General features: G+C 47.6%; 1 protein-coding gene across 4 annotated transcripts in view; it reads right to left on the reverse strand.

Annotated features, from left to right (window-relative positions):
* LOC124046790 (phosphofurin acidic cluster sorting protein 2-like) overlaps positions 1-20,601 on the reverse strand; it is a 127,916-nt gene that overhangs the window by 45,460 nt on the left and 61,855 nt on the right. The window contains exon 1 of one of the 4 annotated variants that reach the window (XM_046367544.1): positions 6,340-6,566. The exons of the other annotated variants lie outside the window; for them this stretch is intronic. Coding sequence (XP_046223500.1) covers positions 6,340-6,350 — 11 coding nt within the window. The 5' untranslated portion in view covers positions 6,351-6,566. Of the gene's footprint in view, positions 1-6,339; positions 6,567-20,601 lie in introns of those variants that run through there. 4 annotated transcript variants of the gene reach the window in all.

A 20,601-nucleotide genomic window follows, 5' to 3' on the forward strand; every position in this document is an offset into this window, starting at 1 on the left:
ACTTCAAAAAATCCAGAAAATCACATTGTATGATTTTTAAGTAATTAATTTGCATTTTATTGCATGACATAAGTATTTGATCACCTACCAACCAGTAAGAATTCCGTCTCTCACAGACCTGTTAGTTTTTCTTTAAGAAGCCCTCCTGTTCTCCACTCATTACCTGTATTAACTGCACCTGCTTGAACTCGTTACCTGTATAAAAGACAACTGTCCACACACTCAATCAAACAGACTCCAACCTCTCCACAATGGCCAAGACCAGAGAGCTGTGTAAGGACATCAGGGATAAAATTGTAGACCTGCACAAGGCTGGGATGGGCTACAGGACAATAGGCAAGCAGTTTGGTGAGAAGGCAACAACTGTTGGTGCAATTATTAGAAAATGGAAGAAGTTCAAGATGATGGTCAATCACCCTCGGTCTGGGGCTCCATGCAAGATCTCACCTCGTGGGGCATCAATGATCATGAGGAAGGTGAGGGATCAGCCCAGAACTACACGGCAGGACCTGGTCAATCACCTGAAGAGAGCTAGGACCACAGTCTCAAAGAAAACCATTAGTAACACACTACGCCGTCAAGGTATCCCTGCTCAAGCCAGCACATGTCCAGGCCCGTCTGAAGTTTGCCAATGACCATCTGGATGATCCAGAGGAATGGGAGAAGGTCATGTGGTCTGATGAGACAAAAATAGAGCTTTTTGGTCTAAACTCCACTCGCGGGGTTTGGAGGAGGAAGAAGGACGATCTCTGTAATTGCAAACAAAGGTTTCTGTACCAAATATTAAGTTCTGCTTTTCTGATGTATCAAATACTTATGTCATGCAATAAAATGCAAATTAATTACTTAAAAATCATACAATGTGATTTTCTGGATTTTTGTTTCAGATTCCGTCTCTCACAGTTGAAGTGTACCTATGATATAAATTACAGACCTCTACATGCTTTGTAAGTAGGAAAACCTGCAAAATCGGCAGTGTATCAAATACTTATTCTCTCCACTGTATGACATAACATTAAAGGTTGTGCAATGTAACAGGAATATTTAGACTGATGGATGCCACCCGTTAGATAAAATACCAAACGGTTCCATTTCACTGAAAGAACAAACGTTTTGTTTTCGAAATGATAGTTTCCAGATTTGATCATATTAATGATTAATGATGTATTTCTGTGTGTTATTATGATATAATTAAGTCTGATTTGATAGAGCAGTCTGACTGAGCAGCAGCAGGCCCGTAATCATTCACTCAAACAGCACTCTCATGCGTTTTGCCAGCAGCTCTTCGCAAGCACAGCGCTGTTTATGACTTCAAGCCTATCAGCCTAATGTCTGGTGTAACCAATGTGAAATGGCTAGCTAGTTAGCTGGGTGGTGTGCGCTAATACCGTTTCAAACATCACTCGCTTTTAGATTTGGAGTAGTTATTCCCCTTGCGCTACAAGGGCCGCGGCTTTTGTGGAGCGATGGGTAACGATGCTTAGAGTGTGACTGTTGTCTATGTGTTCCTGGTTCGAGCCCAGGTAGGGGCGAGGGGGGGACGGAAGCTATACTGTTACACTGGCAATACTAAAGTGCCTATAAGAACATCCGATAGTCAAAGGTATATGAAATACAAATGTTATAGAGGGAAATAGTCCTATAAAAACTATATTAACTACAACCTAAAACCTCATACCTTGGAATATTGAAGTCTCATGTTAAAAGGAACCACCAGCTTTCACATGTTCTCATGTTCTGAGCAAGGAACTTAAACGTTAGCTTTTTAACATTTTTACATGGAGAAGAAAATAAAATGTGCCAACACTTTGTTTTTGTATTATTTAAACCAAATTGAACATGTTTCATTATTTATTTGAGGCTAAATTGATTTTATTGATGTATTATATTAAGTTAAAATAAGTGTTCATTCAGTATTGTTGTAATTGTCATTATTACAAAAACCTACACTCGATCCCTCCGATGTCAACAACTACAGACCAGTATCCCTTCTTTCTTTTCTCTCCAAAACTCTTGAACGTGCCGTCCTTGGTCAGCTCTCCCGCTATCTCTCTCAGAATGACCTTCTTGATCCAAATCAGTCAGGTTTCAAGACTAGTCATTCAACTGAGACTGCTCTTCTCTGTATCACGGAGGCGCTCCGCACCGCTAAAGCTAACTCTCTCTCCTCTGCTCTCATCCTTCTAGACCTATCGGCTGCCTTCGATACTGTGAACCATCAGATCCTCCTCTCCACCCTCTCCGAGTTGGGCATCTCCGGCGCGGCCCACGCTTGGATTGCGTCCTACCTGACAGGTCGCTCCTACCAGGTGGCGTGGCGAGAATCTGTCTCCTCACCACGCGCTCTCACCACTGGTGTCCCCCAGGGCTCTGTTCTAGGCCCTCTCCTATTCTCGCTATACACCAAGTCACTTGGCTCTGTCATAACCTCACATGGTCTCTCCTATCATTGCTATGCAGACGACACACAATTAATCTTCTCCTTTCCCCCTTCTGATGACCAGGTGGCGAACCGCATCTCTGCATGTCTGGCAGACATATCAGTGTGGATGACGGATCACCACCTCAAGCTGAACTTCGGCAAGACGGAGCTGCTCTTCCTCCCGGGGAAGGACTGCCCGTTCCATGATCTCGCCATCACGGTTGACAACTCCATTGTGTCCTCCTCCCAGAGCGCTAAGAACCTTGGCGTGATCCTGGACAACAAACTGTCGTTCTCAACTAACATCAAGGCGGTGGCCCGTTCCTGTAGGTTCATGCTCTACAACATCCGCAGAGTACGACCCTGCCTCACACAGGAAGCGGCGCAGGTCCTAATCCAGGCACTTGTCATCTCCCGTCTGGATTACTGCAACTCGCTGTTGGCTGGGCTCCCTGCCTGTGCCATTAAACCCCTACAACTCATCCAGAACGCCGCAGCCCGTCTAGTGTTCAACCTTCCCAAGTTCTCTCACGTCACCCCGCTCCTCCGCTCTCTCCACTGGCTTCCAGTTGAAGCTCGCATCCGCTACAAGACCATGGTGCTTGCCTACGGAGCTGTGAGGGGAACAGCACCTCAGTACCTCCAGGCTCTGATCAGGCCCTACACCCAAATAAGGGCACTGCGTTCATCCACCTCTGGCCTGCTCGCCTCCCTACCACTGAGGAAGTACAGTTCCCGCTCAGCTCAGTCAAAACTGTTCGCTGCTCTGGCTCCCCAATGGTGGAACAAACTCCCTCACGACGCCAAAACAGCGGAGTCAATCACCACCTTCCGGAGACACCTGAAACCCCACCTCTTTAAGGAATACCTAGGATAGGATAAAGTAATCCTTCTCACCCCCCCTTAAAATATTTAGATGCACTATTGTAAAGTGGTTGTTCCACTGGATGTCATAAGGTGAATGCACCAATTTGTAAGTCGCTCTGGATAAGAGCGTCTGCTAAATGACTTAAATGTAAATGTAAATGTACAAATAAATAAATGTTTTCAAAAAATCGGCAGATTAAATCGGTATCCTCTTTTTTTTTTGGTTCTCCAATAATCGGTATCGGTGTTGAAAAATCATAATCGGTCGACCTCTAGTATACACCCTTACAATGAGGGCTCAGAATCAACAACCTCTACATCATCAAAACAGTTGTTTTGTGAGAAGTTCACAGTTAGCCATTGTTATGTCAATGCCAGATTAAAAGTACCAGTAGCCTGGCTTTGTCCCCAAGGGAGAGGAGGTCTGCAGGAGCCATGGCCCAGTGACACACGGGCGAAACAGAAGCAGTAGACGGAGCATTTGTGGTGAAACACCTGGATAAATCCTGGATGGAAATTCATCACCCAGACCTAGATACTGCTACATCACCCAGACCTAGATACTGCTACATCACCCAGACCTAGATACTGCTACATCACCCAGACCTAGATACTGCAGCAAAGGGAAACCCAGCCGCGAGCTGCCCAGTGACACGAGCCTACCGGACGAGCTAAATTACTTCTATGCGCGCTTCGAGGCAATCAACACTGAAGCATGCATGAGAGCACCAGATGTTCCGGACGACTGTGTGATCACGCTCTCCGTAGCCGATTGTGAGTAAGACCTTTAAACAAGTCGACATTCACAAGGCCACAGCACCAGACGTATTACCAGGACTTGAACTGGCAACTGTCTTGACTGACATTTTCAACTTGTCTCTGGCTGAGTCTGTAACACTTACATGTTTCCAACAGATACCATAGTCACCGTGCCAAAGAACACCAAAGCAGAACAACCATCCCATTGTTTCCTCAAATACAGTGTATGATATACCATTTTGTAGCTCTGAGTCTCTACTTTTATCTAATGTTAAAAAAAAAAAAACAGAAATTCAAATTTGGCTACATAAGACCCTATCCAGGTGGTGAGTCACATGTGTTTTCCCATGCCAATAAAAACCCATTGAATTGAATTGAAAGAGAGAAATCCTGCCATGAAAACGCAATAGGTGGGGAGGAGGAGAACACAGAGAGTATTCTGGGATAACAGCCTAGGATAGGAGGCAGTCCCAGCCAAAGCTTAGATCACAGAGCCAACTAAGTGGGTGCATTTGTTTGACCTAAATAATGGTCTCAAATGTGCAAAATATACCCACTCGGGCAGGATAGGTAAGGTTAAACAAACACACCTAATCACTGCCACAGCAGGTCTGAACAGTTTAGGACAGACAAGAGGATCTGCCCTTAGATTCATCATAAATAGCCTGGTCCCAGATCTGTTTGTACTGTCTTGCAAACATTGTCGACTATAGGAGATAGGAGTTGGCAAGACAGCACAAACGGATCTGACACCAGGCTAGATACCATCATTATAGGTTAGTGAGTGTTCAGCTTCCAGAAGTTTCTGATCAGATGGTACAGGAGAGAGGAGCTATAAACCAGGTCAGCAGGCAGACAGCAGGAAGACAGACAGACAGCAAGTAGCAGGCAGACATCAGCAGCCAGACAGCAGGCAGACAGCAAGTAGCAGGCAGACAGCAGGTAGACAGACCGACAAGTAGCAGGCAGGCAGACAGCAAGTAGCAGGTAGACAGCAAGTAGCAGGCAGACAGCAAGTAGCAGGCAGACAGCAAGTAGCAGGCAGACAGCAAGTAGCAGGCAGACAGCAAGTAGCAGGCAGACAGCAAGTAGAAGGCAGACAGCAGGTAGACAGCAGGTAGACAGACAGACATCAGCAGGCAGACAGCAGGCAGACAGCAGGTAGACAGACCGACAAGTAGCAGGCAGGCAGACAGCAAGTAGCAGGTAGACAGCAAGTAGCAGGCAGACAGCAAGTAGCAGGCAGACAGCAAGTAGCAGGCAGACAGCAAGTAGCAGGAAGACAGCAGGTAGACAGACAGACATCAGCAGCCAGACAGCAGGCAGACAGCAAGTAGCAGGCAGACAGCAAGTAGCAGGCAGACAGCAAGTAGACAGACAGACATCAGCAGCCAGACAGCTAGGCAGACAACAGCAGCAGGTAGGCAGACAGCAGCAGGTAGGCAGACAGCAGCCAGAAAGCAGGCAGACAGCAGCAGGTAGGCAGACAGCAGCAGGTAGGCAGACAGCAGCAGGTAGGCAGACAGCAAGCAGACAGCAAGCAGACAGCAACAGGCAGGCAGCAGCAGGTAGGCAGACAGCAGCAGGTAGGCAGACAGCAGCAGGTAGGCAGACAGTAGCAGGTAGGCAGACAGCAGCAGGCAGGCAGCAGGCAGACAGACAGACAGCCACAAGACTCAACAGCTTGAAAATGAAAACCTTGAGAATTCCTGAGTCATCACTCCAGGCTCAACAGAGGGTGAGAAAGAGAGGAGAGAGAAAGAGAGGAGAGAGAGAGAGAGAAAGAGAGGAGAGAGAGAGCGAGAGAGAGAGCGAGAGAGAGAGCGAGAGACAGAGCGAGAGAGAGAGAGGGTGAAAAAAGGAAATCAATTCAGTACACTGACTTCCTCTGAACTGGTCTCTCACGGACCAGATTTCCACCGTGTGTGTGACCATTCTCACCTCTCTAGACAAAACCCATACTCTCTCTTTTTCTCTCTCTTTCCTATCTCTCCCATCCATCTCTTTCACAGATCATCAAACAACCTTTTCATTTCCACCCCAGAAGATAATGAGAGGCCACACTGAATTAAACATGAATTGGCCTTTTTTGTGTTTGCGTTTCTCTCAAAATACCCCCCCCCCCTCGGTATCTGATGGTCTTTTAGGATGGACAACTCACATCACATGACTACACATTAGACATTGAAAAAATGTATTGAAATCGCAATTCGCTTTAAAAACGGACCCGATTACAAAAACTTTAGCATTTGGAAACAGTGCCGGGGAAACTAAACCAAAAGCCGTCATACCTCGCCATCATACCTCGTCGACAGACTGCTGAGAGCAGCGTTTCCTCTCTCTCATACCTCGTCTACAGACTGCTGAGAGCAGCGTTTCCTCTCTCTCATACCTCGTCGACAGACTGCTGAGAGCAGCGTTTCCTCTCTCTCATACCTCGTCGACAGACTGCTGAGAGCAGCGTTTCCTCTCTCTCATACCTCGTCGACAGACTGCTGAGAGCAGCGTTTCCTCTCTCTCATACCTCATCGACAGACTGCTGAGAGCAGCATTTCCTCTCTCATATACCTGCTGAGAGCAGTCTACAGACTGCTGAGAGCAGCGTTTCTCTCTCATACTCAGACTGCTGAGACCGTTTCCTCTCTCTCATACCTCGACAGACTGCTGAGAGCAGCGTTTCTCTCTCATACCTCGTCGACAGACTGCTGAGAGCAGCGTTTCCTCTCTCTCATACCTCGTCGACAGACTGCTGAGAGCAGCGTTTCCTCTCTCTCATACCTCGTCGACAGACTGCTGAGAGCAGCGTTTCCTCTCTCTCATACCTCGTCGACAGACTGCTGAGAGCAGCGTTTCCTCTCTCTCATACCTCGTCGACAGACTGCTGAGAGCAGCGTTCGACAGACTGCTGAGAGCAGCGTTCTCTCTTCATACCTCGTCGACAGACTGCTGAGAGCAGCGTTTCCTCTCTCATACCTCGTCGACAGACTGCTGAGAGCAGCGTTTCCTCTCTCTCATACCTCTTCGACAGACTGCTGAGAGCAGCGTTTCCTCTCTCTCATACCTCGTCGACAGACTGCTGAGAGCAGCGTTTCCTCAACAGGCCAGCGGGGGATTTTATTTGGCGCCACAAAGTTTTCTGAGTAAAAAAAAGAAAATTATAAATGTTTGTTGTTAGAGCTAAAAGACTGTTACGTAAAATATGTGAAGAGGTGTGTAGTCAGGCGCAGAGAGCAAAAGGATGTGGGAAAAACAACACGCTTTAATGTCCAGGAACAAAATACATGAACAAAAGTATTAAAACAAATGAACAGAAATATTAACGGACAGCGCGAAAACCCGGAAATACAAACAACATACACTCTAACACAAAAACAGACGAACAAGCCCGCACGAAACAGAAGCGGGCTGAACAAACTATATATAACCCCACCTAACAACCAAACAAGAAACAGGTGATACCAATCAGACAAAACCAAAGGAACACAGAACAACGGATCGGTGATAGCTAGTAGACCGGAGACGACGACCCCGCCGAGCTCCGCCCGAACAAGAAGGGGAGTCACCTTCGGTAATATTCGTGACAAAGACATAATCAGTAGTAAATCTGTTCCTACGCGTAAAGAGAAGACATACATGTGATCGAATGTTATCGAGGTTTGAAATCATTCTGTTTAGGTCAAATACTGTATCCGTTTGGGATTATTGCGGTCAATTTGCAGTGTACAAATGATTTATTACTATTGTTACGGATACAGTTATCCTGTGTGTGTGTGTATCCTGTGTGTGTGTTTCTTTTCTCTCCTTCTCCCCTCACAGGTGAAAACCATCACTCCCCAATCAGTCAACAATCAATCATCAATCAGAAGACACACCTCCTCCTATTTCCTGACCTATCACAGTTCCTTCCCCATGGTTTAAAAACCCCACCATTTGTTTGTTCTAGATCTCTAGCTCAGCTCAATCTCTCTGTAAATGCCATGTCTGTAGGTCTCTGTATTTCACTCTCGCTTTATGTCTTAACCTCTCTTTTGTTTAAGCACCTCATAGCACTTTGTCATCACCTGTGAGTATTGGTTTTGTTTATGGTGTTTGTGTTTGATTGCTGGTGGGAAAAGGGGGAAACCAAGACAAGTCGCCCATGGGCATACACTACCCGTAGGTGAACTTTGTTAAATACACTAGGTAGAACTGGGCGGACCACCCACTGTATTTTTGGTTAGTTAGTTAGCTGTTGTTAAAGTAGGCTAGTCTAGCTTAGGGGTGTGTTTTTGTATATTTATTGTTTCTTTCCTTGGGTCCAGCTCAGCCCTTTTTTCCTGCTCCCCCAATTACCGTGTGTTTATAAATAAACCTAGAGTTTGACGGTAGATTTCTGTTGTCGTGGTTATTTCGTGCACACTTTTACTTTGTCACAATAATAATTTGCATGAGTTTATGTTACGGGTCTCATTACCATCCCCCCTAGACTGTCGGGCCAAAAGGGATTCGTAACAACTATGTTCCGACCCCCCCCCCCCTCGACCATCCGCTCACGGCTGAATGGAATTTGGGGACCCCTGGGTTACAAATTCATAAAAAATCCTACAATGTGATTTTCTGGATTTTTTTTTCTCTCATTTTGTCTGTCATAGTTGCAGTGGACCTATGATAAATTACAGGCCTCACCTTTTTAAGTGGGAGAACTTGCACAATTGGTGGCTGACGAAATACTTTTTTGCCCCACTGTATATACATCCATCCATATGTCCATCCATCCATCCATATGTCCATCCATCAATATATCCATCCATCCATCAATATATCCATCCATCAATATATCCATCCATCAATATATCCATCCATCCATCAATATATCCATCCATCCATCAATATATCCATCCATCCATCAATATGCCCATCCATCCATCCATCCATATATCCATCCATCCATCAATATATCCATCCATCCATCCATCAATATGCCCATCCATCAATATGCCCATCCATCCATCAATATGCCCATCCATCCATCAATATGCCCATCCATCCATCCATCCATCAATATATCCATCCATCCATCAATATGTCCATCCATCCATCCATCAATATATCCATTGATCCATCCATCAATATGTCCATCCATCCATCAATATGCCCATCCATCCATCCATCCATCAATATATCCATCCATCCATCAATATGCCCATCCATCCATTAATATATCCATCCATCCATCAATATATCCATCCATCCATCAATATGTCCATCCATCCATCCATTAATATATCCATCCATCCATCAATATGTCCATCCATCCATCCATCAATATGTCCATCCATCCATCCATCCATCAATATATCCATTGATCCATCCATCAATATGTCCATCCATCCATCAATATGCCCATCCATCCATCCATCCATCAATATATCCATCCATCCATCAATATATCCATCCATCCATCAATATGCCCATCCATCCATCAATATGCCCATCCATCCATTAATATGTCCATCCATCCATCAATATGTCCATCCATCCATCAATATATCCATCCATTAATATATCCATCCATCCATCAATATATCCATCCATCCATCAATATGTCCATCCATCCATCCATTAATATATCCATCCATCCATTAATATATCCATCCATCCATCAATATGTCCATCCATCCATCCATCAATATGTCCATCCATCCATCCATCAATATCCATCCATCCATCATCCATCAATATATCCATCCATCCATCCATCAATATATCCATCCATCCATCCATCAATATATCCATCCATCCATCCATCAATATGCCAATCCATCAATATGCCAATCCATCAATATGCCCATCCATCCATCAATATGCCAATCCATCAATATGTCCATCCATCAATATGCCAATCAATCAATATGTCCATCCATCAAGATGCCCATCCATCCATCCATCAATATGCCAATCCATCAATATGCCCATCCATCCATCCATCAATATGCCAATCCATCCATCCATCAATATATCCATCCATCCATCCATCCATCCATCAATATGCCAATCCATCCATCCATCAATATATCCATCCATCCATCAATATATCCATCCATCCATCCATCAATATATCCATCCATCCATCAATATGCCAATCCATCAATATGTCCATCCATCAATATGCCCATCCATCCATCCATCAATTTATCCATCCATCCATCCATCCATCATCAATATATCCATCCATCCATCCATCAATATGCCAATCCATCAATATGTCCATCCATCAATATGCCCATCCATCCATCCATCAATATGCCCATCCATCCATCAATATGCCCATCCATCAATATGCCCATCCATCCATCCATCAATATGCCCATCCATCCATCCATCCATCAATATGCCCATCCATCCATCCATCAATATGCCCATCCATCCACCCATCAATATGCCCATCCATCCATCCATCAATATGCCCATCCATCCATCCATCAATATGCCCATCCATCAATATGCCCATCCATCCATCCATCAATATGTCCATCCATCCATCAATATGTCCATCCATCCATCAATATGTCCATCCATCCATCAATATGCCCATCCATCCATCCATCAATATGCCCATCCATCAATATGCCCATCCATCCATCCATCAATATGCCCATCCATCAATATGTCCATCCATCAATATGTCCATCCATCCATCAATATGTCCATCCATCCATCAATATGCCCATCCATCCATCCATCAATATGCTCATCCATCCATCCATCCATCAATATGCCCATCCATCAATATGTCCATCCATCAATATGCCCATCCATCCATCCATCAATATGTCCATCCATCCATCAATATGCCCATCCATCCATCAATATGCCCATCCATCAATATGCCCATCCATCAATATGTCCATCCATCAATATGCCCATCCATCCATCAATATGCCCATCCATCCATCAATATATCCATCCATCCATCCATCAATATGCCCATCCATCCATCCATCAATATGTCCATCCATCAATATGCCCATCCATCCATCAATTTGTCCATCCATCCATCAATATGCCCATCCATCCATCAATTTGTCCATCCATCCATCAATATGCCCATCCATCCATCAATATGCCCATCCATCCATCAATATATCCATCCATCAATATATCCATCCATCCATCAATTTATCCATCCATTAATATATCCATCCATCCATCAATATATCCATCCATCCATCAATATGCCCATCCATCCATCCATCAATATGTCCATCCATCAATATGCCCATCCATCCATCAATTTGTCCATCCATCCATCAATATGCCCATCCATCCATCAATTTGTCCATCCATCCATCAATATGCCCATCCATCCATCAATATGCCCATCCATCCATCAATATATCCATCCATCCATCAATATATCCATCCATCCATCAATATATCCATCCATCAATATATCCATCCATCCATCAATTTATCCATCCATCAATATATCCATCCATCCATCAATTTATCCATCCATCCATCAATTTATCCATCCATCCATCAATATGCCCATCCATCAATATGTCCATCCATCCATCAATATGTCCATCCATCCATCAATTTATCCATCCATCCATCCATCCATCCATATATCCATCCATCCATATATCCATCCATCCATATATCCATCCATCCATATATCCATCCATCCATCAATATGTCCATCCATCCATCCATCAATATGTCCATCCATCCATCCATCAATATGTCCATCCATCCATCCATCAATATGTCCATCCATCCATCCATCAATATGCCCACCCATCCATCCATATATCCATCCATCCATATATCCATCCATCCATATATCCATCCATCCATCCATATGTCCATCCATCCATCAATATGCCCATCCACCCATCCATCAATATGTCCATCCATCCATCAATATGCCCATCCATCCATCCATCCATCAATATATCCATCCATCCATCAATTTATCCATCCATCCATCCATCCATCAATATATCCATTGATCCATCCATCAATATATCCATTGATCCATCCATCCATCAATATATCCATTGATCCATCCATCCATCAATATATCCATTGATCCATCCATCAATATGTCCATCCATCCATCCATCCATCAATTTGTCCATCCATCCATCAATATGCCCATCCATCCATCCATCCATCCATCCATCCATCCATCCATCAATATGTCCATCCATCCATCAATATATCCATCCATCAATATGTCCATCCATCCATCAATATATCCATCCATCAATATGTCCATCCATCCATCCATCAATATGCCCATCCATCCATCCATCCATATATCCATCCATCCATCCATCCATCAATATGTCCATCCATCCATCAATATATCCATCCATCAATATGTCCATCCATCCATCCATCCATCCATCCATATATCCATCCATCCATCAATATATCCATCCATCCATCAATTTATCCATCCATCCATCCATCAATATGCCCATCCATCAATATGCCCATCCATCAATATGCCCATCCATCCATCCATCCATCCATCCATCAATATATCCATCCATCCATCCATCCATCCATCCATATATCCATCCATCCATCAATATATCCATCCATCCATCCATCAATATATCCATCCGTCTGGGTCTCTCTCTGTTTCTGGGTCTCTGTATCTCTCGCTCTGTCCCTGGGTCTCTATCTGTCTCTGGTGCCTGGGTCTCTATCGGTCTCTGGTGCCTGGGTCTCTCTCTGTCCCTGGTCTATGGGTCTCTGTCTCTAGGTCTCTCTCTGGTCTACGGGTCTCTCTCTGTCCCTGATCTACGGGTCTCACTCTGTCCCTGGTCTACAGGTCTCTCTCTGTCTCTGGTCTATGGGTTCCTCTCTGTCTCTCTGTCCCTGGTCTCTGGGTCTCTCTCTGTCCCTGGTCTATGGGTCTCTCTCTGTCCCTGGTCTATGGGTCTCTCTCTGTCCCTGGTCTATGGGTCTCTCTCTGTCCCTGGTCTATGGGTCTCTCTCTGTCCCTGGTCTATGGGTCTCTCTCTGTCCCTGGTCTATGGGTCTCTCTCTGTCCCTGGTCTACGGGTCTCACTCTGTCCCTGGTCTACGGGTCTCACTCTGTCCCTGGTCTATGGGTCTCTGTCTATCCCTGGTCTATGGGTCTCTCTCTGTCCCTGGGTCTCTCTCTGTCTCTGGGTCTCTCTCTGGTCTATGGGTCTCTCTCTGTCCCTGGTCTATGGGTCTCTCTCTGTCCCTGGTCTATGGGTCTCTCTCTGTCCCTGGTCTATGGGTCTCTCTCTGTCCCTGGTCTATGGGTCTCTCTCTGTCCCTGATCTACGGGTCTCACTCTGTCCCTGGTCTACAGGTCTCTCTCTGTCTCTCTGTCTCTGGTCTATGGGTTCCTCTCTCTCTCTGTCGCTGGTCTCTGTGGGTCTCTCTCTGTCTCTAGGTCTCTCTCTGGTCTCTCTCTGGTCTATGGGTCTCTCTCTGTCCCTGGTCTATGGGTCTCTCTCTGTCCCTGGTCTATGGGTCTCTCTCTGGCCCTGGTCTATGGGTCTCTCTCTGGCCCTGGTCTATGGGTCTCTCTCTGGCCCTGGTCTATGGGTCTCTCTCTGGCCCTGGTCTATGGGTCTCTCTCTGTCCCTGGTCTATGGGTCTCTCTCTGTCCCTGGTCTATGAGTCTCTCTCTGTCCCTGGTCTATGGGTCTCTCTCTGTCCCTGGTATATGGGTCTCTCTCTGTCCCTGGTATATGGGTCTCTCTCTGTCCCTGGTATATTGGTCTCTCTCTGTCCCTGGTCTACGGGTCTCACTCTGTCCCTGGTCTTTGGGTCTCTGTCTGTCCCTGGTCTATGGGTCTCTCTCTGTCCCTGGGTCTCTCTCTGGTCTATGCGTCTCTCTCTGGCCCTGGTCTATGGGTCTCTCTCTGTCCCTGGTCTATGGGTCTCTCTCTGTCCCTGGTCTATGGGTCTCTCTCTGTCCCTGGTCTACGGGTCTCTCTCTGTCCCTGGTCTACGGGTCTCTCTCTGTCCCTGGTCTACGGGTCTCACTCTGTCCCTGGTCTACGGGTCTCACTCTGTCCCTGGTCTACGGGTCTCACTCTGTCCCTGGTCTACAGGTCTCTCTCTGTCCCTGGTCTACGGGTCTCTCTCTGTCCCTGGTCTACGGGTCTCTCTCTGTCCCTGGTCTACGGGTCTCTCTCTGTCCCTGGTCTACGGGTCTCTCTCTGTCCCTGATCTACGGGTCTCTCTCTGTCCCTGGTCTACAGGTCTCTCTCTGTCTCTGGTCTATGGGTTCCTCTCTGTCTCTCTGTCCCTGGTCTCTGGGTCTCTCTCTGTCCCTGGTCTATGGGTCTCTCTCTGTCCCTGGTCTATGGGTCTCTCTCTGGTCTATGCGTCTCTTTCTCCCTGGTCTATGGGTCTCTTTCTGTCCCTGGTCTATGGGTCTCTCTCTGTCCCTGGTCTATGGGTCTCTCTCTGTCCCTGGTCTATGGGTCTCTCTCTGTCCCTGGTCTATGGGTCTCTCTCTGTCCCTGGTCTATGGGTCTCTCTCTGTCCCTGGTCTATGGGTCTCTCTCTGTCCCTGGTCTATGGGTCTCTCTCTGTCCCTGGTCTATGGGTCTCTCTCTGTCCCTGGTCTATGGGTCTCTCTCTGTCCCTGGTATATGGGTCTCTCTCTGTCCCTGGTATATTGGTCTCTCACTGTCCCTGGTCTACGGGTCTCTCTCTGTCTCTAGGTCTCTCTCTGGTCTCTAGGTCTCTCTCTGGTCTATGGGTCTCTCTCTGGTCTATGGGTCTCTCTCTGGTCTATGGGTCTCTCTCTGGTCTATGGGTCTCTCTCTGTCCCTGGTCTATGGGTCTCTCTCTGTCCCTGGTCTACGGGTCTCTCTCTGTCCCTGGTCTACGGGTCTCACTCTGTCCCTGGTCTACAGGTCTCTCTCTGTCTCTGGTCTATGGGTTCCTCTCTGTCTCTCTGTCCCTGGTCTCTGGGTCTCTCTCTGTCTCCAGGTCTCTCTCTGGTCTATGGGTCTCTCTCTGGTCTATGGGTCTCTCTCTGTCCCTGGTCTATGGGTCTCTCTCTGTCCCTGGTCTATGGGTCTCTCTCTGTCCCTGGTCTATGGGTCTCTCTCTGTCCCTGGTCTATGGGTCTCTCTCTGTCCCTGGTCTATGGGTCTCTCTCTGTCCCTGGTCTATGGGTCTCTCTCTGTCCCTGGTCTATGGGTCTCTCTCTGTCCCTGGTCTATGGGTCTCTCTCTGTCCCTGGTCTATGGGTCTCTCTCTGTCCCTGGTCTATGGGTCTCTCTCTGTCCCTGGTCTATGGGTCTCTGTCTGTCCCTGGTCTATGGGTCTCTCTCTGTCCCTGGTCTATGGGTCTCTCTCTGTCTCTGGGTCTCTCTCTGTCCCTGGTCTACGAGTCTCTTTCTGTCCTGGTCTATGGGTCTCTCTCTGTCCCTGGTCTATGGGTCTCTTTCTGTCCCTCTCCCAGTCTCTGTCCCTCTCCCCGTCCCTCTCCCCATGTCTGTCCCTCTCCCAGTCTCTGTCCCTCTCCCAGTCTCTGTCCCTCTCCCAGTCTCTGTCCCTCTCCCAGTCTCTGTCCCTCTCCCAGTCTCTGTCCCTCTCCCAGTCTCTGTCCCTCTCCCAGTCTCTGTCCCTCTCCCAGTCTCTGTCCCTCTCCCAGTCTCTGTCCCTCTCCCCGTCCCTCTCCCCGTCTCTGTCCCTCTCCACGTCTCTGTCCCTCTCCACGTCTCTGTCCCTCTCCACGTCTCTGTCCCTCTCCACGTCTCTGACTCTCCCCGTCCCTCTCCCCGTCTCTGTCCCTCTCCCCGTCCCTCTCCCCGTCCCTCTCCCCGTCTCCGTCCCTCTCCCCTTCTCTGTCCCCGTCTCTGTCCCTCTCCCCGTCCCTCTCCCCGTCCCTCTCCCCGTCTCCGTCTCTGTCCCTCTCCCCGTCTCCGTCCCTCTCCCTCTCCCCGTCCCTCTCCCCGTCCCTCTCCCCGGCCCCTCCCTCTCCCCTCTCCCCCGTCCCTCTCCCCGTCTCTGTCCCTCTCCCCGGCCCTGTCCCTCTCCCCGTCTCTGTCCCTCTCCCCGGCCCTCTCCCTCTCCCCGTCCCTCTCCCCCCTCTGTCCCTCTCCCAGTCCCTGTCCCTCTCCCTGTCCCCATCCCAGTCTCTGTCCCTCTCCCTGTCCCCATCCCTCTCCCCGTCCCTCTCCCTGTCTCCCTCTCCCCAACATGGCATTCCTCCTGCTCTTTCAATGTCAGAACAACATGGCATTCCTCCTGCTCTTTAAATAACAGAACAACATGGCATTCCTCCTGCTCTTTAAATGACAGAACATGGCATTCCTCCTGCTCTTTAAATGACAGAACATGGCATTCCTCCTGCTCTTTAAATAACAGAACATGGCATTCCTCCTGCTCTTTAAATAACAGAACAACATGGCATTCCTCCTGCTCTTTAAATGACATAACATGGCATTCCTCCTGCTCTTTAAATAACAGAACAACAAGGCATTCCTCCTGCTCTTTAAATAACAGAACAACATGGCATTCCTCCTGCTATTTAAATGTCAGAACAACATGGCATTCCTCCTGCTATTTAAATGTCAGAACAACATGGCATTCCTCCTGCTCTTTAAATAACAGAACAACATGGCATTCCTCCTGCTCTTTAAATAACAGAACAACATGGCATTCCTCCTGCTATTTAAATGTCAGAACAACATGGCATTCCTCCTGCTCTTTAAATGTCAGAACAACATGGCATTCCTCCTGCTCTTTAAATGTCAGAACAACATGGCATTCCTCCTGCTCTTTAAATGACAGAACATGGCATTCCTCCTGCTCTTTAAATAACAGAACAACATGGCATTCCTCCTGCTCTTTAAATGACAGAACATGGCATTCATCCTGCTCTTTAAATGTCAGAACAACATGGCATTCCTCCTGCTCTTTAAATGTCAGAACAACATGGCATTCCTCCTGCTCTTTAAATGTCAGAACAACATGGCATTCCTCCTGCTATTTAAATGTCAGAACAACATGGCATTCCTCCTGCTCTTTAAAATGTCAGAACAACATGGCATTCCTCCTGCTCTTTAAAATGTCAGAACAACATGGCATTCCTCCTGCTCTTTAAATAACAGAACAACATGGCATTCCTCCTGCTCTTTAAATGACAGAACAACATGGCATTCCTCCTGCTCTTTAAATGACAGAACAACATGGCATTCCTCCTGCTATTTAAATGTCAGAACAACATGGCATTCCTCCTGCTATTTAAATGACAGAACATGGCATTCCTCCTGCTATTTAACCCCCCCCCATGCCCCTCTCTGAGAGCTGTGGCTGGTTAGGGCAGGGGGGTTACGAGGGGGGGGGGGCCTCCACACTGGTCAGGGTCGGTGGTACTCTAGTGTAATCAGAAACACCCTCTGGGATCTGAACACAGTCTGGATGCCATAACAGACATGCCATTCCAATGGGGAGTACAGTACATCTCACTGTGGTGGGAGGAGCATGGCCTACCTCCTCTGCTTGGTAAACAGTACATCTCACTGTGGTGGGAGGAGCATGGCCTACCTCCTCTGCTTGGTAAACAGTACATCTCACTGTGGTGGGAGGAGCCTGGCCTACCTCCTCTGCTTGGTAAACAGTACATCTCACTGTGGTGGGAGGAGCATGGCCTACCTCCCCTGCTTGGTAAACAGTACATCTCATTGTGGTGGGAGGAGCATGGCCTACCTCCCCTGCTTGGTAAACAGTACATCTCATTGTGGTGGGAGGAGCATGGCCTACCTACCTCCTCTGCTTGGTAAACAGTACATCTCACTATGGTGGGAGGTGCATGGCCTACCTCCTCTGCTTGGTAAACAGTACATCTCATTGTGGTGGGAGGAGCCTGGCCTACCTCCCCTGCTTGGTAAACAGTACATCTCATTGTGGTGGGAGGAGCATGGCCTACCTCCTCTGCTTGGTAAACAGTACATCTAGACTGTGGTGGGAGGAGCATGGCCTACCTCCTCTGCTTGGTAAACAGTACATCTAGACTGTGGTGGGAGGAGCATGGCCTACCTCCTCTGCTTGGTAAACAGTACATCTCATTGTGGTGGGAGGAGCATGGCCTACCTCCTCTGCTTGGTAAACAGTACATCTAGACTGTGGTGGGAGGAGCATGGCCTACCTCCTCTGCTTGGTAAACAGTACATCTCATTGTGGTGGGAGGAGCATGGCCTACCTCCTCTGCTTGGTAAACAGTACATCTCATTGTGGTGGGAGGAGCATGGCCTACCTCCTCTGCTTGGTAAACAGCACGACTAAAACAGGCTTTCAGACACCAACATGTCTTAGACTGACACCAGAGTAGAGAGTTACAGAAAGTCGGAAGCCTGCTCTCCAGAGACTGACCCCCCTGTTGCTAGCTGTTGCTTGCTAATTTGTCCTATTTAGCTAGCTTGCTGTTGCTAGCTAATTTGTCCTATTTAGCTAGCTTGCTGTTGCTAGCTAATTTGTCCTATTTAGCTAGCTTGCTGTTGCTAGCTAACTTGTCCTGGGATATAAACATTGAGTTGTTATTTTACCTGAAATGCACAAGGTCCTCTACTCCGACAATTAATCCACACATTAAACGGTCAACTGAATCGTTTCTAGTCATCTCTCCTCCTTCCAGGCTTTTTCTTCTCTGGACTTTATATTGCAATTGGCAACTTTCATAAATTAGGTGCATTACCTCCACCGACCTCGTTCGTCTTTCAGTCACCCACGTGGTTATAACCAATGAGGAGAAGGCACGTGGGTACCTGCTTCTATAAACCAATAAAGAAGATGGGAGAGGCAGGATTTGCACACAGTGTTCAGGTTCAGAAATAGAACTGACTTCTATTTTAAGCCCTTGGCAACGCAGACGCTCGTTGGGGCTGCGAGCAGTGTGGGTGCAATAATTGAATAATACAGATTTCTACATTTATTTTGCAATGTGAGCGGTGCAGTCAAGCCTGTTAGTCTCCGGGTACACAGACAGAGGCAGGTAGGGAGAGGAGAGGAGAGGAGAGGAGAGGAGAGGAGAGGAGAGGAGAGGAGAGGAGAGGAGAGGAGAGGAGAGGAGAGGAGAGGAGGAGGAGAGGAGAGGAGAGGAGAGGAGAGGAGAGGAGAGGAGAGGAGAGGAGAGGAGAGGAGAGGAGAGGAGAGGAGAGGAGAGGAGAGGAGAGGAGAGGAGAGGAGGAGAGGAGAGCTGCCATCCTCGCTCCTTCATAAGTTATTCACCTCTGTTCTGGATGGAGGAAGGGACAGAGGCAAGCACTGGGGAGAGGAGAGGAGAGGAGAGGAGAGGAGAGGGAGAGGAGAGGAGAGGAGAGGAGAGGAGAGAGAGGAGAGGAGAGGAGGGAGAGAGGAGGAGAGAGAGGAGAGGAGAGCTGCCATCCTCGCTCCTTCATAAGTTATTCACCTCTGTTCTGGATGGAGGAAGGGACAGAGGCAAGCACTGGGGAGAGGAGAGGAGAGGAGAGGAGAGGAGAGGAGAGGAGAGGAGAGGAGAGGAGAGGAGAGGAGAGGAGAGGAGAGGAGAGGAGAGGAGAGGAGAGGAGAGGAGAGGAGAGGAGAGGAGAGGAGAGGAGAGGAGAGGAGAGGAGAGGAGTAAGCAGCAGCAGTCTGTGTGTTCTCTTTCCCTGCTGGCTTGGCCCTCTCTGATCCAACACCTCCCACCGAGAGACAAACTCTGGCTGCTTCCCAAATGGCACCCTATCGCCTACGTCGTGAACTTCTTTTGACCAGAGCCCTAATTCCATTGGGCACCCTGTTCCATAGGGCTCTGGTCCAAAAGTCGTGCACTATGTAGGGAATAGGGTGCCATTTGGGATGCAGACCTGAGGCGCAGACAGGATGGGCCAAAAGCTTGGTCATCACCACCGCAGCACAGGAAACTGCACTGGACAGGGAAATGGGCATCCTGCTGGCAGTGTGACATCTATCGGGGGTCAAATTGAACTGAAACGGAGGCACTGAAACGGAGACACTGAAACGGAGACACTGAAACGGAGACACTGAAATGGAGACACTGAAATGGAGACACTGAAATGGAGACACTGAAATAGAGACACTGAAATGGAGACACTGAAATAGAGACACTGAAATGGAGACACTGAAATGGAGTCACTGAAATGGAGTCACTGAAACGGCTTGCACTGACTTGAAAATTACCCTATTGAAAAAGAAAACCTTAAGGTTACTCAACCAAAAATGAATTATTATCTAGAGTTAAGATTTACCAGCAGAAAACATGTTGTTGAAAGTAACATTCACAATATGGGGAAGATGTTCGGAGCAGGATCCAGAATGATGAAACTCCCCAATGGCAACAATGGTTGACTGACTTTAGACATCAGGTCCCCAATGGCAACAATAGCACATTAGACAGACAATAGGTTATTAAAATGTCCGCCTAGTGATAGAAGGTGAGAATGTCCGCCTAGTGATAGAACGAGGTATGACTGGAAATCAGCGGGTTTTCATTAAGGATCTCTCTGTACTTTGCTCCGTTCATCTTTCCCTCGATCCTGACTAGTCTCCCTGTCCCTTCCTCTGAAAAA

The sequence above is a fragment of the Oncorhynchus gorbuscha genome, linkage group LG10, assembly GCF_021184085.1.
Source record: "Oncorhynchus gorbuscha isolate QuinsamMale2020 ecotype Even-year linkage group LG10, OgorEven_v1.0, whole genome shotgun sequence".
Taxonomy (NCBI): domain Eukaryota; kingdom Metazoa; phylum Chordata; class Actinopteri; order Salmoniformes; family Salmonidae; genus Oncorhynchus; species Oncorhynchus gorbuscha.